Raw genomic sequence first — 16,816 nt, 5'->3', positions numbered from 1 at the left:
TTTGGCTTCCCTATCTATAATGGTTACTGAGAAAATCTGTTCCCATTGGGGATACCGTGCTTTAAGTCAAGAAACTCATGACAAGGGCCATACCTCTGCAACAAATTGTAACACGGTTTCCGTTTTCGAACTCCATCAAGGCATTCATGTCCTGAAAACACATACCAAATTTGGTTTCCCTATCTTTTACGGTTTTTGAAAAAAATCTGTCCTCATCATGTCGTACGGATGGACGGACGAACGACAGATGGAGCTCAAACAAAATCCGGCCTCCTCACTTTGTGGGGGGATAATAATATCTCGATCAATTCTTGTGCCTATACATTATGAAGCAGTATGTCATGTACATATATTCAGCTATTCCATCCACCTCCCTTCTGTCCCACTCTACATCCCCATTTATTTCCATTCTATGCCTCCCACCTCCTTCCTGCCCCTCCCTAGGACTTCACCAACCTACAGTCACATCCTGCCAGCTTAACAGCCACCTTCCCCTCCCTGAGACTTCAACACCCACAATCCTGCCAGTTCAAGACCCACCTCCCTCCTGTCCCAAGATTCCAAACCCCATCTTCCAACAGCTATCATCCTACTGCTCCACCCTGCCAGTTCAAGACCCACCTCCCTCCTGTCCCAAGATTCCAAACCCCATCTTCCAACAGCTATCATCCTACTGCTCCACCCTGCCAGTTCAAGACCCACCTCCCTCCTGTCCCAAGATTCCAAACCCCATCTTCCAACAGCTATCATCCCTTCAAGACCCACCTCCTCCTCCTGTCCCCACCCCATCTGCCAGTTCAAGACCCACCTCCCTCCTGTCCCAAGATTCCAAACCCCATCTTCCAACAGCTATCATCCTACTGCTCCACCCTGCCAGTTCAAGACCCACCTCCCTCCTGTCCCAAGATTCCAAACCCCATCTTCCAACAGCTATCATCCTACGGCCCCACCCTGCCAGTTCAAGACCCACCTCCCTCCTGTCCCAAGATTCCAAACCCCATCTTCCAGCAGCTATCATCCTAAGATTCCCCCATCTTTTCCTGCCAGTTCAAGACCCACCTCCCTGCTGTCCCAAGATTCCAAACCCCCATCTTCCAACAGCTATCATCCCTCTGGCCCCCCACCCCTGCCAGTTCAAGACCCACCTCCCTCCTGTCCCAAGATTCCAAACCCCATCTTCCAACAGCTATCATCCTACACTGCCCCACCCTGCCAGTTCAAGACCCACCTCCCTCCTGTCCCAAGATTCCAAACCCCATCTTCCAACAGCTATCATCCTACGGCCCCACCCTGCCAGTTCAAGACCCACCTCCCTCCTGTCCCAAGATTCCAAACCCCATCTTCCAACAGCTATCATCCTACGGCCCCACCCTGCCAGTTCAAGACCTATAGAGATGACAAAACGTTATGGATGATCAACTTTTATATTTTGACAATGGCAACGTATCGGTATAGATTCTTATACTGTTTTAATGGGTGATTGAAAACGGTATAAGGATATATACCGAAACATCGCCATTGTCAAAATAAAGAAGTTGATCATCCATAAAGTCTTGTCATCTCTATACCACCAACTACCAGAATGCCATTCAAACAAATTAGTTCATGACCTACCTCCCTCAAAGATTCTAACCCCCATCTTCCAACAGCTTTCATCCTACATCCTTATCCTGCCAGTTCAAGACCAACCTCCCTCCAAGATTCTGACCCCCATCTTCCAACAGCTATCATCCTACATCCCTATCCTGCCAGTTCAAGACCCACCTCCCTCCAAGATTCCAAATCCCATCCTCCTACTGCCCCTTACCCACCTCCAGCATAGCCTTCTCCTCCTGGAGTTTGTCCACCTGGGTCTTGCTCTTCTGCCTGGTAGCGTTGAGGACCTCCTCATGCTGACTGTTCTCCCGCTCCAGTCGTTTCAGCCGGTCCTCCAGCTCCTGGATCGTGCCCTGATACTGGTGGTCCGCCTCATGAAGCTGGGTAAGTACAACACATGGTGTGAAAAATACAGACATGATATGTGTAGGTAGAAACAGAATCTCTGAAAAGCACACAAAAGCTAACTGGAGTAGGTGAGTTTGGTTTAATGCTGGGAGTGAAGCCTGAAGTAAAGCAGGTCTCGGAGAGTCCGATGACTACCACTTTGGTAAAACCCGCAAACTAGGGTATGGGGCTGACAATATACCGTATATTACCGTCTATAAGCCGACCCCATAGATAAGCTGACCCCCAACCTTGACCCTTAAACTCAGTGTCAAAATGGTATGTTTCATACATAAGCCGATCCCCGCGATGGGGTCCTAATCCTGGCAAACACAGACCACAGACAACCGCCATGGCAGTTACCAATAATTATAACTTTGGTCCACACTGTAATCTTAATCCCTGGAAATAATACAATGCCCAGCAAAAACAACTTAGAACTTAAAAGGTAAATAATCTTGTCTAGTGATGTTTAATTGCAAATGTGACGCCTTTACTGACAAAGTTGTCTTCTGTTGTTTGTTCACGTGAAGTGATACGATGTTGTTTTCTTACCCCTGGAAAAAAGTTTTGACGAAAGCATAACTCATAGATAAGCCTACCCCCTTCTGCAGACTGCTTTTTTAATCCTCAAAATTCGGCTTATACAAGTTATAGATGGTAATATACGGTAGAAACATGACCAGGGTGAACTGAGCCCACGATTGCAGCTTCCTGGTGTCCCCTAGGGAAGCAACTCTTTACAGAGAATTAAAGCCCCCTTTGCCGACTGGGCCACTCTGCCATATGAGTTCACAGTATTCTAAACCATAATCATCATATACTCATTGACGACATAAAGCAATATGTATAGGCACCAAGTTAGAATTGGTCTTCAGTAAGCCATGCTTGTCATAAGACTAACAGGATTGGATGGTCAGGCTTGCTGACTTGGTTGTCACTGTCATCGTATCTCAACTGCGTGGATCGATTCTCATACTGTTGATCACTGGATTGTTTGGTCCAGACCTGATTATCAACAGACCGTAGGCATATAGCTGGAAGATTGTTGAGTGCGGCGTTGAACGGCCAACCAAATCCTTGATTACAGACTGATGTTATGTGGCTGGAATATTGCTGTGTGTAGTGTTACGCATCTGCATGCACACACATGTAGGCACACACCAGAACAGGCAAGACACATACCGACACACACACAGGAACATGTACTGATACAGAGGAACATGTAGGCACGCACCAGAACAGTCAGGCACACATACCGACACACCGGAGAGAGAGAGAGAGAGAGAGAGAGAGAGAGAGAGAGAGAGAGAGAGAGAGAGAGAGAGAGAGAGAGAGAGAGAGAGAGAGAGAGAGAGAGAGAGAGAGAGAGAGAGAGAGAGAGAGAGAGAGAGAGAGAGACAGAGAGAGAGAGAGAGAGAGACAGAGAGAGAGAGAGAGAGAGAGAGAGAGAGAGAGAGAGAGAGAGAGAGAGAGAGACAGACAGACAGACAGACAGACAGACAGACAGACAGACAGACAGACAGACAGACACATGCAGGCAGGCACACACAGGTACAGGCAGACACACACTAGAATGCACAGGCACACACCAGAACACACAGACAGGGTTCATACTGCCATGAGATTCAAGGGCTTTTCAAGGACTTTTCATGGATATATGATTTGTTTTCAAACACCACTCTTTTCAAATTTTACCAAAGATATTATGTCAAGTTTTCAGATGACAGTTGAATAATCATTATATCGATCACAGTAGACAGGAAGTAAACAACATGATAAAATTGTGCCGATAATGAAATATATTTTAGATCTAATTTATCTACATAATTTTGTACAGTTATATGTCAATAAATCATCCCAATTCCAGCACTTTTCAAGGATGATCTATACAATTCCAGCAGTAATCAAGCCCTCTTAGGAGAAAAATATCAAATTCAAGCACTTTTCAAATCTATGCAAACCTTGCACAGAACCACATCCACACATGCCACAACCAACCATCTAGAACATGATATGAAAATTCATAAAATCATAGCCATTCCACATGACCATGGATGTAAGTAATGTCACAAATGAGAGATTATCTCAAAGTCCTTATCTCTAACAACATGTCACACTTACACATTAACCAACTTCTGAGACCACTCCCTGTCAACCCAGTACTGTAAACATGTTTCTTTACACCCTGGCACTCGAAGATAATGAGTTCACTGCATATAATCACAAATAATATCATTTGGCTATGTATTGTGAAACCCATGTCCCAAATACTTATCTGGGATTTTGGAACAACAAAATTGTGAATATGTTCACAGGAGTGAGTGAGTGAGTGAGTTTAGTTTTACGCCGCTTTTAGCAGTATTCCAGCAATATCAGGGGGGGAACACCAGAAATGGGCTTCACACATTGTACCCATGTGGGGAATCGAACCCGGGTTTTCGGCGTGACGAGCGAACGCTTTAACCACTAGGCTACCCCCATCACCCAAATATGTTCACAGGAGAACAGAACAAATTCACTTGTCAGGAAACTGAATCATTCAATCAGTGGGATTTTTAAATACTTGTGTTTCCTATCCTGTTTGCAATCTTTCAAGGACTGTTTACCACCTATGACTGTTTCCATAATGTTTGTAAATCTTTTATCAAATCCAGTTTGCAAGTGCATACTGTCTATTGCTGTTCAGTTTCTACCTCAAAACTAGAGGTTCGTGGTAAAAAACAGTTACCAAGGTTTGAAATATTTATTTTCACATTTATGTCTACAATTTATGTAGTTGATATATGAAAGTGTGAAATATCTGTTAAACTAAGTTCAGCCTAACTACAGTCTCCGTGGTAGGGAGATAGGAAACGTGACAAAAGGACTTTTCTGAGGAGAGATTAGTGCAAAAATGGCAATGTGTTTTTTTTCTAAGTCCAAAGTGACTTATTTGGAACAGACCATGGCCTTATGCAAATTCATAAGCGATAATATTGTATTACAAAGGACACTTTTAAATGCCCATTTTGAAATTAGACTTAGCTTCATTATAAACAATGGCTGACGTAAAAATAATAACTTTAATACTGAAACTATGAAGGATGCAGCTACCATGGAGTCTCACTATCACTATAAAAACAAACAGGTAGGAGGGTTCGTCTCAAAAGCAAAACCAGGACGGGTGTCGCAGACGGTGGTTGGGGTCGCGCAGCTAAGATAAGATAATCCTTTAGGGGAATTAAACTGGGAAGTAAATGGCATGTCATAACAATTGACAAATAATATCCAGTCCTTTCGATCTTGGTGGTCATGCCACCTATATATTTTGAGGCATTTAATATGATGGCTGATTTAAGCTTTCTATAGGTATCACTCTTTTACATATCTCAACATAAACTTTATGGAAGAAAGACTCAACAGATGTTACTTTAATAGATGAGACATATTCAACACACATGTAAGCATAAAATATCTTTGAGATGATCCCTTGTGCCTGTAGGCAGCACATGCATTTCATGCCAGGTGAGTCGACGGTCCGTCTTCGCATACCTGGCTGAGCGAATCTAACTGCCATCAATAGTCTGATCTATTGTTTTCAGCAGCTATTCATATTTTGTCTAAGTTTTGCCTGATTTTACAAGTAAACATGCTTTACTGGATATCCTATTAAGCATCCCATTAAAGCGTCCAGTTAGGCCAATGTGGGTTATTTCAACATATGCTACTTGCAGTTGTGTGTAAATTTTAGGGATACAGAGAAAAGGCCTGAAAACAGTTTTTTCTATTTCTGACAGAACTTCAGCAGCTGATTCATATAATCCAAAACATTTAGTAGAAGTCTTTGTGACCAGCTTCATGCATATGATGTGTGTCTTATGCATATGTTGAGACAATATCAACTTCAAACAAAATGGTGGATGAGCATATCTGATCATTTGAATACTGAATGGGTCCATTATGGATTTATTTTTTTTAAATAAAACAGGATCAGAAATTCAAGTATAACACTGCATTGTGCAAATATGGTGATTCTGCTGAGAAAAAGTGTCAGAGGAAACACAAATAAAATGACACACATACAGACACATCATTCACAGACAATGCAATCTAGTGCATGCAATATATTGTGGCATGTATCACAATTTGTACTGACGCTTGCTTAGACATGAAGAATGTCAGCCTCTGAGCAGATCTAGATAAATCACTGAAGAGATCAACTACTAAGAGAGATAAACTAACCTGTTTATGAAGCCGAGCATTCTCCTCTATCTTGCTCTGTAACTCCTCGCTCAACACGCTGGTTCCTCTCCCCGCATCCGATGTGCTTGCAACATCGTTACTCTTTCCCTTGGGAGGAAATCAGAGATACACACAACTTCATGCATATACATCAGATCTAATTTGCATATTTAATGTTTCTGATATCAGTATCCATACTGTTGATCACTGGATTGTTTGGTCCAGACCTGATTATCAACAGACCCGTAGAAGCATATAGCTGGAAGATTGTTGAGTCACGGCGTTGAGCGGCCAACCAAATCCTTGATTACAGACTGATGTTATGTGGCTGGAATATTGCTGTGTGTAGTGTTCGCATCTGCATGCACACACACATGTAGGCACACACCAGAATTGGCAAGACACATACCGACACACACACAGGAACATGTACTGATACAGAGGAACATGTAGGCGCACCAGAACAGTCAGGCACACATACCGACACACCGGAGAGAGAGAGAGAGAAGAGAAGAGAGAGAGAGAGAGAGAGAGAGAGAGAGAGAGAGAGAGAGAGAGAGAGAGAGAGAGAGAGAGAGAGAGAGAGAGAGAGAGAGAGAGAGAGAGACAGACAGACAGACAGACAGACATGACAGGCAGGGCACACACACACACACACAGGTACAGGCAGACACACATACCGACACACCGAGAGAGAGAGAGAGAGAGAGAGAGAGAGAGAGAGAGAGAGAGAGAGAGAGAGAGAGAGAGAGAGAGAGAGAGACAGACAGACAGACAGACAGACAGACAGACAGACAGACACATGCAGGCAGGCACACACAGGTACAGGCAGACACACACTAGAATGCACAGGCACACACCAGAACACACAGACAGGGTTCAATAAGAGCCATGAGATTCAAGGGCTTTTCAAGGACTTTTCATGGATATATGATTTGTTTTCAAACACCACTCTTTTCAAATTGTACCAAAGATATTATGTCAAGTTTTCAGATGACAGTTGAATAATCATTATATCGATCACAGTAGACAGGAAGTAAACAACATGATAAAATTGTGCCGATAATGAAATATATTTTAGATCTAATTTATCTACATAATTTTGTACAGTTATATGTCAATAAATCATCCCAATTCCAGCACTTTTCAAGGATGATCTATACAATTCCAGCAGTAATCAAGCCCTCTTAGTGAGAAATATCAAATTCAAGCACTTTTCAAATCTATGCAAACCTTGCACAGAACCACATCCACACATGCCACAACCAACCATCTAGAACATGATATGAAAATTCATAAATCATAGCCATTCCACATGACCATGGATGTAAGTAATGTCACAAATGAGAGATTATCTCAAAGTCCTTATCTCTAACAACATGTCACACTTACACATTAACCAACTTCTGAGACCACTCCCTGTCAACCCAGTACTGTAAACATGTTTCTTTACACCCTGGCACTCGAAGATAATGAGTTCACTGCATATAATCACAAATAATATCATTTGGCTATGTATTGTGCAACCCATGTCCCAAATACTTATCTGGGATTTTGGAACAACAAAATTGTGAATATGTTCACAGGAGTGAGTTTAGTTTTACGCCGCTTTTAGCAGTATTCCAGCAATATCAGGGGGAACACCAGAAATGGGCTTCACACATTGTACCCATGTGGGGAATCGAACCCGGGTTTTCGGCGTGACGAGCGAACGCTTTAACCACTAGGCTACCCCACCGCCCCAAATATGTTCACAGGAGAACAGAACAAATTCACTTGTCAGGAAACTGAATCATTCAATCAGTGGGATTTTTAAATACTTGTGTTTCCTATCCTGTTTGCAATCTTTCAAGGACTGTTTACCACCTATGACTGTTTCCATAATGTTTGTAAATCTTTTATCAAATCCAGTTTGCAAGTGCATACTGTCTATTGCCTTCAGTTTCTACTTCAAAACTAGAGGTTCGTGGTAAAAACAGTTACCAAGGTTTGAAATATTTATTTTTCACATTTATGTCTACAATTTATGTAGTTGATATATGAAAGTGTGAAATATCTGTTAAACTAAGTTCAGCCTAACTACAGTCTCAGTGGTAGGGAGATAGAAAACGTGACAAAAGGACTTTTCTGAGGAGAGATTAGTGCAAAAATGGCAATGTGTTTTTTTTCTAAGTCCAAAGTGACTTATTTGGAACAGACCATGGCCTTATGCAAATTCATAAGCGATAATATTGTATTACAAAGGACACTTTTTAAATGCCCATTTTGAAATTAGACTTAGCTTCATTATAAACGATGGCTGACGTAAAAAATAATAACTTTAATACTGAAACTATGAAGGATGCAGCTACCATGGAGTCTCACTATCACTATAAAAACAAACAGGTAGGAGGGTTCGTCTCAAAAGCAAAACCAGGACGGGTGTCGCAGACGGTGGTTGGGGTCGCGCAGCTAAGATAAGATAATCCTTTAGGGGAATTAAACTGGGGAAGTAAATGGCATGTCATAACAATTGACAAATAATATCCTGTCTTTTCGATCTTCGGGTGGTCATGCCACCTATATATTTTGAGACATTTAATATGATGGCTGATTTAAGCTTTTCTATAGGTATCACATGTATCATACCCTTTTACATATCTCAACATAAACTTTATGGAAGAAAGACATGTAAGATAAAATATCTTTGAGATGATCTCTTGTGCCTGTAGGCAGCACATGCATTTCATGCCAGGTGAGTCGACGGTCCGTCGTCATATACCTGGCTGAGCGACCTAACTGCCATCAATAGTCTGATCTATTGTTTTCAGCAGCTATTCATATTTTGTCTAAGTTTTGCCTGATTTTACAAGTAAACATGCTTTACTGGATATCCTATTAAGCATCCCATTAAATGTCCAGTTAGGCCGATGTGGGTTATTTCAACATATGCTACTTGCAGTTGTGTAAATTTTAGGGATACAGAGAAAAGGCCTGAAAACAGTTTTTTTCTATTTCTGACAGAACTTCAGCAACTAATTCATATAATCAAAAACATTTAGTAGAAGTCTTTGTGACCAGCTTCATGCATATGATGTGTGTATTATGCATATGTTGAGACAATATCAACTTCAAACAAAATGGTGGATGAGCATATCTGATCATTTGAATACGCTGAACGGGTCCATTATGGATTTAATTTTTTTTTTAAATGAAACAGGATCAGAAATTCAAGTATAACACTGCATTGTGCAAATATGGTGATTCTGCTGAGAAAAATGTCAGAGGAAACACAAATATAATGACACACATACAGACACATCATTCACAGACAATGCAATCTAGTGCATGCAATATATTGTGGCATGTATCACAATTTGTACTGACGTTTGCTTAGACATGAAGAATATCAGCCTCTGAGCAGATTTAGATAAATCACTGCGAGAAGATAAACTACGAAGAGATAAACTAACCTGTTTATGAAGCCGAGCATTCTCCTCTATCTTGCTCTGTAACTCCTCGCTCAACACGCTGGTTCCTCTCCCCGCATCCGATGTGCTTGCAACATCGTTACTCTTTCCCTTGGGAGGAAATCAGAGATACACACAACTTCATGCATATACATCAGATTACCTTTACGATTTGCATATTTAATGTTTCTGTGATATCAGTATCCGTATAGCACATATGAGCAGTAATCATTGCAGTTTGTATTCATCAATGAAGCCAACAGGGGTTTCACATTGCTTCATATATACAATTTATCATCTAATGGAGGGTATTATTGGTGCAATAAAGCAATCTGATAAACTTGGTATCCAAATCTGATAACTATGCAAATTACGCCAATCCACGAACTACTTTCACCAAACTCCACACACATGCCATGCGAATCCTAAAACGTTAACATTTTATTGATGACGTCGTCGCGAGTTTACATTGTTTGTAAACTAACATGGCTGCCCCCATTCTCAAAATTGGTGATTCAGTAAGAATTGATAACATGAAACAGAGTACTTCGTTCAAATTGAAGGTACGGATCATGAGGCATGACTGAAAGGCAATCGTCTAAGAAAGGTACCAACCAAGGATTTCGATCTACGAACAACCTTCACCTTGGTGTACCACTAAGTATTCTTACACGAATGCTCAATTATCTTCATATAAATTCAAGTACGATTTGCTTGCTTTCCACATTGCTTCATACATACAATGTATTTGACCACCCTAAACACAATGCTAGACTCTAGCAGTAATCATAGTAATGTTATAACCAAACTACCTATGATGTGTATCTTGTCAAGTTTGCTGAGTACTGAACCATATGTTTTCAAAATATAAGTTGAATTCTCAATTCTTAATTATAACTTTATAATCATATATTTGTCATCAAGTACTCATGAACTTTTATGTGTTTCAGGTTCAATATTCAAATCAATCATATATTTCATTTATCATGTTTTAGACATTTTCCATGTACAAATGGGTCACGTTCAATAATTAATAATTTTTTAATACAGGTGTAACATCATAAATAAATTCATGTCATAATTTGTAGTAGGCGTCATCTACATCTACGGTAGCACGTAATGACAACGTACTGAAATGAAAATACTTAAAGAACACCATAAATAACTACATGAAAGCCTTTACTTATTTGAACACTCACAGCCCATACCATATTCCCTCATTATCTTATTCATTGTGAAAAATTATAACAACGTAAATGCAGGTAGTCACTTTTTTCTTTTTGGATGACTCAATCTGTTCCAAGTCTTCTTGAAGAAATAACACCCGTTTTGACAGTTGCTGGTTACGAAACACAAGACTGTCAACCTCTTGCTCTAGTTTACGAATGGATTGGTCCTTCTCTTTTACAGTGAGCTGCAATTAAAGATAAATGATTTGTGATTGGTAGCATGTCTCCATGTCATGAGAAATATGCTACTCAACATTTGATAAGGACCAAAACAGCCATCTGTATGTAGTCAAAGGTCTGGTCCTCAGCAAATGTTGTGTAGCATACATTGGAACCAGTGGCGACAACAGCTTAATGAGTCAAGTATGGAGTGAGTGAATGAGTGAGTGAGTATGGTTTTAGCAATATTCAAGCAATATCATGGTGGGGGACACCAGAAAACCCATATGGGGTATTGAACCCGGGTCTTCAGTGTAACGAGTGGATGCTTTAACCACAAGACTACCCAACCTCCCTCGTCAAGTATGAAGGAAACTAGGGTAGCAACAAATCCACTAGGAGGCGAATATCATACACATCATACATACACATACATACTGATTATTTAGCACAGAATACGAATATTAGAAGTGTTCTTTGAGAGGTGTTATGAAGTTAGAGCAGTAAGGAAGGATAACAATCTGTGGATGAACAACGTTTGGCACACGTGTTAACGCTTCTCTCTATCTTAAGCTTTGTGTTGTATACTGGCTACCCCATGTTATTTCAGTCCTAATCCCCATTGTATTGTATTGTACAAACACTTCCTCACACTTGAATATATGCCTCTCAATCCTTATTCTGTTCATCACTTGCTTGAAAACAGTGTTAGAATCTATACCGAAACGTCGATCTCACTGTAATAAAGAAGTTGTTCATCCATAGTTTGTTATCCTTCCTTAGGATATACATGTAGTTTGATTCACCAAATACGCAAGTGAACTGTAACAGCCCTGAAGGACAACAATGTTAAAATAATGTCATTTGAAAGTTTCTTTCACATTAAGGCAATTGTCCATTAGTGGTGGTCCGATTAATTGAAATAATCGAAGATTGGTCAATTGTCCATATCATAAACAATATTTTTAATTGGTTTTGTCTGTTACATTTCTTGCAACTCATGATTGATTTATCTTAAAGACTCAGATACAATCCATATTTTAAAGATGTGAAATTATGCCAAAACCCCCAAAAGAACATATGTTTTTCCTTATTTTTATGTGCATTCCTTACTTTTTTTTGATGATTGATCACATGAACCAATCATCAAGTCCCAACACTATTGTCCATATCACTAAATTCGGTTACATCAAGATACTTTAGCATAAGGATTCCTACTTTTACATCTGTCCCAACCAAAATGGCCATCAAGAACTTTGGATTCACTGTACATCTCATAAACTGCTTCACTTATCAACAACCACCAACATCCATTACAATAACAGTAATAAGAAACACATTCACATTGGGCAATATTTCAACACCATACTGGGACGTATTCAAAGATTGCCAAAACTATTGCTCTGATTTACAAATCAGTGTGCACATTCTGTGCACAGTTGTGAAAAGAGATGTGAAGACAGTGACATTATTTCCAAAATGCACCTTTGTAGGATCGTCCACTGAATTTATCATAATAGAATAAGGACATTATACACTAAATAACAAGATGCCATCGAAAACAATCAAAACTTTACTGCTAATAAAGCTCACAATTTCAAAACTCAGGTCACTTTAAGCTTTATCTACATGAGCTCTGCATTAATGTTACTGTTTTCCACAGATTAATGGATCTATGTAACAACTTAGGATCTGATATCAACTGTCAGTGTCACCATACTATTAGGACTTTATGATTATAATCAGCTGTGTTCCATGCTGCCATGAACAGTATTTCATTCAAACAACATCTCTTCAGCTATAACGTTGAAAGAAAGCCCAAAGTGACATACAATGTGCACATCTATCACATTGTGTCCTCACACTGTGTAAGTACAATAAGAAATATTCTTTATCATTCATTATCATATCTATCAAATTGGTCAAAACCATGAGCACTGGCATGGTGCAGACAAATCAGAGGCCAAAACCTGGGATTCAAACCCACAACCGACATGACAAAACAATCATGGCTAAGGTATACAACTCAACAACGAAACAGACCACATAAGCTTCTCTCACCTATGAACAGGTTGTCTATCACAAAAACATCAACTGATGGACAATGACTATATCTATATACTAAGGCTGTGCAACATAACCGGTTTACCGGTATTTACCAGTTCAGTCATCAAAACGATACGTATTGCGATACGCTGATTGAAAACCGGTATTTTGACATGCGTTAGGAAAACTTTGTAACACACAGAAATCTTCGGATATATCCGTTTTTCACACCGGAAGTCATGCGATTGTTGTAAAATGGTGATACCCAACAACGAACAAATACTAGGACAAAGGTTTAAGCATGGCAGCATTTGGGTTGAAAAAGTTCACGGTTTTTATTTTGTCATGATTAAAAGTTGTTATTAAAGCTTAATCAAGCATTGTGAATTTGTTGTGTTTTTGCTTCATAATAAAGCATTTACGCGATTATGAGTCATTTTTTGTTAAAAGAGACTTCATGCAATATATTGCAATACATATTGCAATATATGATTTCGCATCACAATATATCGCAATATGAAAATTATCTGCAATACCCAGCCCTACTATATACATACCGTTAGTTTTTCACTTTCAGCTTGTTCATCAATGTATGCTTTCTTCAGAACAGGATACTGGGATTTGAGCTGCAAAAGCAATGACTCAATGGTCACAGTTAATGTAAAGCATATATGACACTGGCATCATAATATAGATACACAACAACAGTTTAGGTTTGTTATCTGACTGCCTGATGATCAGTCCTAGAAAAGAGCACCAGTGTCAGTATGAATACAGCATACCATGTGATTTTAGAGTACGATACATAAACATTATATTCTGAAGACTGGCCAATTAACCATTTACTTACTTTACTCATCTCATAAATTAAATTGCAAATCAGGGACACCTTTCAGTTTCATACAGGGCATCAATTGAAAAGTTCAGGCCTACACTAGACTTGGGTCAGTCACCGTGAAATTCAAGCATCTCTTTAAAATATCTTTGCTTCTAGGTCTAAAATAATGTCCTTCGATTTTCTGAAAAACTGTGACATTACTGCCTATCATTACAATGGCATAATCATGCTGTTCTTTCTGTTATATTATGTTTATATTGAGACATAGTTAGGAATAAATCAATTAAAGAAACAGTAGCTTACTACTTCAACAAAATCCTGCCAGTTGTAAACAATCACATCAGATGATCGGGGGCGTGTGCCTCTCGCCGACCCACTTTCACTTACCGTATTTCAACAATCTAACGATTAACATTTATCAATTGGCATTCATTACAGAGAACAACTCCTCCTCGTCTGGTCTGGTAATTACTGAAAGCAGGTGATCTACAAACCTTGGAGTATTCGGCTGCCAATTTCTGATACTTGGCGTTCAAATCAGCCATCGTATCAATCCCGGAAGTGCTCTCAGCAGCCGGGAGATATCATTGCAGCACAACGACAGGGGAGCATTAATTTCAGTGAAAAGTAAACTCTCATTTGGACTAAATCATTGTGAAAATCTGGACTAAATACGCTATATCACAGCTCAAATTTACTTATCTGAAACTGATGTGCATCTCAGAAAAGCAACTGAAATACACTGACCTTTCAATTAACAATTTGAATTTGTTTTAAAATTTAATTATTTTGGGGTTTTCCCCCTGGAAAATCCATTACGAATCAGCAAAATTTATATCTTCCAAGAAAATGATTGATAAGACGCTTCAGGTGTTCGAATCCTGACTTTCTGCGACCACCGCCCAATGTAAATGAGAAATACTGATTCTTTAGCCAATCAGCTTTCTACAAAGAATCGGATTCATTTCTTTATTGATCACCTCTATACGGAAAACACACAAACACAGTAATCGTATTTGATTTTAGATGTCATTAATGATAGAAGCGACTGGGTGTAAAAAATCTACATCAATATAATAGCGCTGTCTGTATTATTTCCATTCAACGCTGAACGTTCATGTTTGCATTCGAGATACAAAGAACAAACAGCAGCTCTGGATGCAAGTGATAAACACATCTCGTTTGTTACCACTTTGCTTTATTACTAACATGTTCCCGAAATGTCTCCTTTAATGTTTAAAGAGCTTAAAATCCACGAGCCAACCTTATCCCCATTGACGATGCATCCAAACCAAATTCTAAATGACTCTTGAACATTTTTGCAAAAGCCATTGCATTGCATCATTACATGATTGTATAAACACGAATGAGACACGAACCATTTAACCCGGCGTTGACGTTAATCTTATCTACTGAACTTCACCAAACCAATATTTACACTTGCAGATCAAGGTAATGGTGTTATCAGTGTCAGCCAACAGCTGTATGGCGATATGGGAACACCCATCTGGCGGATTATCTTTTCGAAACATTTGGTGTTTCAATTGTTGCCATTAAACATTTTGTTACCGGATACATCGCTTCGTATTCAAGACAGACAATTCAGAGAAGTGCCATGTTAATAGCGTTTTCCTGTGCGCCCGAGATGTGACGCTAGGAGTTTCCTAGACAACATTAGAGATGGACTCCCTTGATAAGAATGTTCCAATGTGCGTGTCATCTGGCTTTTTGTTCTGAGTGGGCAGTGGAAGGAGAGATAATCACGTTGACATATTCGACTAAGACACATGTACACTTCTCCGTACTGTCTACGCCATGAAGAACGCGGTTCACGTTATTTTAACGTTTTTGACGTTATGGATGATCCTGTGTGACGTCACCAGTGTGTTTCTATGGCATCGGGAGCTGTCTTCCGTTAAAGGAGTCTGTGATGCCCAATGCGAGGCCCTATGTCAAGAGCAACCAGACCCTGCGGTATGCATGTAACAGAATGATAAGTATCACGGCCTTGCAGGTTCATGAAAGGCCCCTAATGACCTTGTAATGACCTTGTAATGACCTTATTATCACCTTTGCTATGACCTTGTTATGCGATGTCTGTCGTGGCCGAGGATGAACCCATGAATACTTTATTGTGGTTTTGCATGTACATTGAAATCTCGTTAACTCGAAGTCCTCAGGATCATCGTAAATGTATCGAGTTCTGTTGTTCGACACAACCGAAGTCTCGAAATTGTATCATAAAGCAAAAACGAATTCAATCGTAACTAAAATGTCACACTGACATCAAAGCTGACGGATTAGTGGACTTCGAGTTAACGTGCTTAAACAAAAGTTTTCACTCGACAGAATATACTATTACGTAAATGTAGAGAACTAAAGGAAATGTTCCATCTGAACACATAGTGTCATATGTTATCCAGGACAAATGCGAAGACCTTTGCAGACCAAGTACACGGAGACAGTGGATAATCAACTGCACAGTGAGTTCACATAAGTATTTATTCTTTATTCCATCTGGAAATGTGCACAGAAATCGTTGTTTGGCGTCTGGACGTTGTGTCCAAAAGAAACTGGCCCACCTTCCTCTCTGTTGATTCCAGGATGGCGGCGACTGCAGAGGGGCTGGGTACTGTTCGGTCCTCAAGAACATCAGTCAAGGAGGTAGGTATTACAGCGGTATTTGTCTTGTTTTCTTTTTGGTTGTTTCCTTTGCTTGTTGTTCAGCGCCCCTCAGTAATGTTAAGGGCATATGCTTGTTGTTTGTTTGTTGTTTAACGCCGCACTCAGCAATATTCCAGCTATATGGCGGTGGTCTGTAAATAATCAAGCCTGGACCAGACAATCCAGTGATCAACATCATGAGCATCGATCCACGCAATTGGGAT

General features: G+C 39.9%; 2 protein-coding genes across 3 annotated transcripts in view; one reads left to right on the top strand and one right to left on the bottom strand.

Moving 5' to 3' along the window:
* LOC124283700 (protein phosphatase 1 regulatory subunit 21-like) overlaps window positions 1–14,522 on the bottom strand; it is a 32,314-nt gene extending 17,792 nt beyond the window's left edge. Inside the window, exons 1-5 of the mRNA XM_046719710.1 lie at window positions 14,423–14,522; window positions 13,648–13,716; window positions 10,927–11,070; window positions 9,660–9,767; window positions 1,812–1,976 (exon numbers count right to left, since the gene is read on the bottom strand). Of these exons, the coding sequence (XP_046575666.1) occupies window positions 1,812–1,976; window positions 9,660–9,767; window positions 10,927–11,070; window positions 13,648–13,716; window positions 14,423–14,473 (537 nt within the window). The 5' untranslated portion in view covers window positions 14,474–14,522. The remainder of the gene's footprint in view (window positions 1–1,811; window positions 1,977–9,659; window positions 9,768–10,926; window positions 11,071–13,647; window positions 13,717–14,422) is intronic.
* Window positions 14,523–15,468: 946 nt separating this feature from the next.
* LOC124283699 overlaps window positions 15,469–16,816 on the top strand; it is a 107,958-nt gene continuing 106,610 nt past the window's right edge. For both annotated transcript variants that reach the window (XM_046719709.1, XM_046719708.1), the window contains exons 1-3: window positions 15,469–15,902; window positions 16,352–16,411; window positions 16,532–16,592. In XM_046719709.1, coding sequence (XP_046575665.1) covers window positions 15,744–15,902; window positions 16,352–16,411; window positions 16,532–16,592 — 280 coding nt within the window. In that variant the 5' untranslated portion in view covers window positions 15,469–15,743. The remainder of the gene's footprint in view (window positions 15,903–16,351; window positions 16,412–16,531; window positions 16,593–16,816) is intronic.

Source organism: Haliotis rubra, unplaced genomic scaffold, assembly GCF_003918875.1.
Source record: "Haliotis rubra isolate DU_JTF1 unplaced genomic scaffold, ASM391887v1 Scf32, whole genome shotgun sequence".
NCBI lineage: Eukaryota > Metazoa > Mollusca > Gastropoda > Lepetellida > Haliotidae > Haliotis > Haliotis rubra.
The sequence above is the reverse complement of the archived record's forward strand: the minus strand, read 5'-3'. Positions and strand labels throughout refer to the sequence as shown.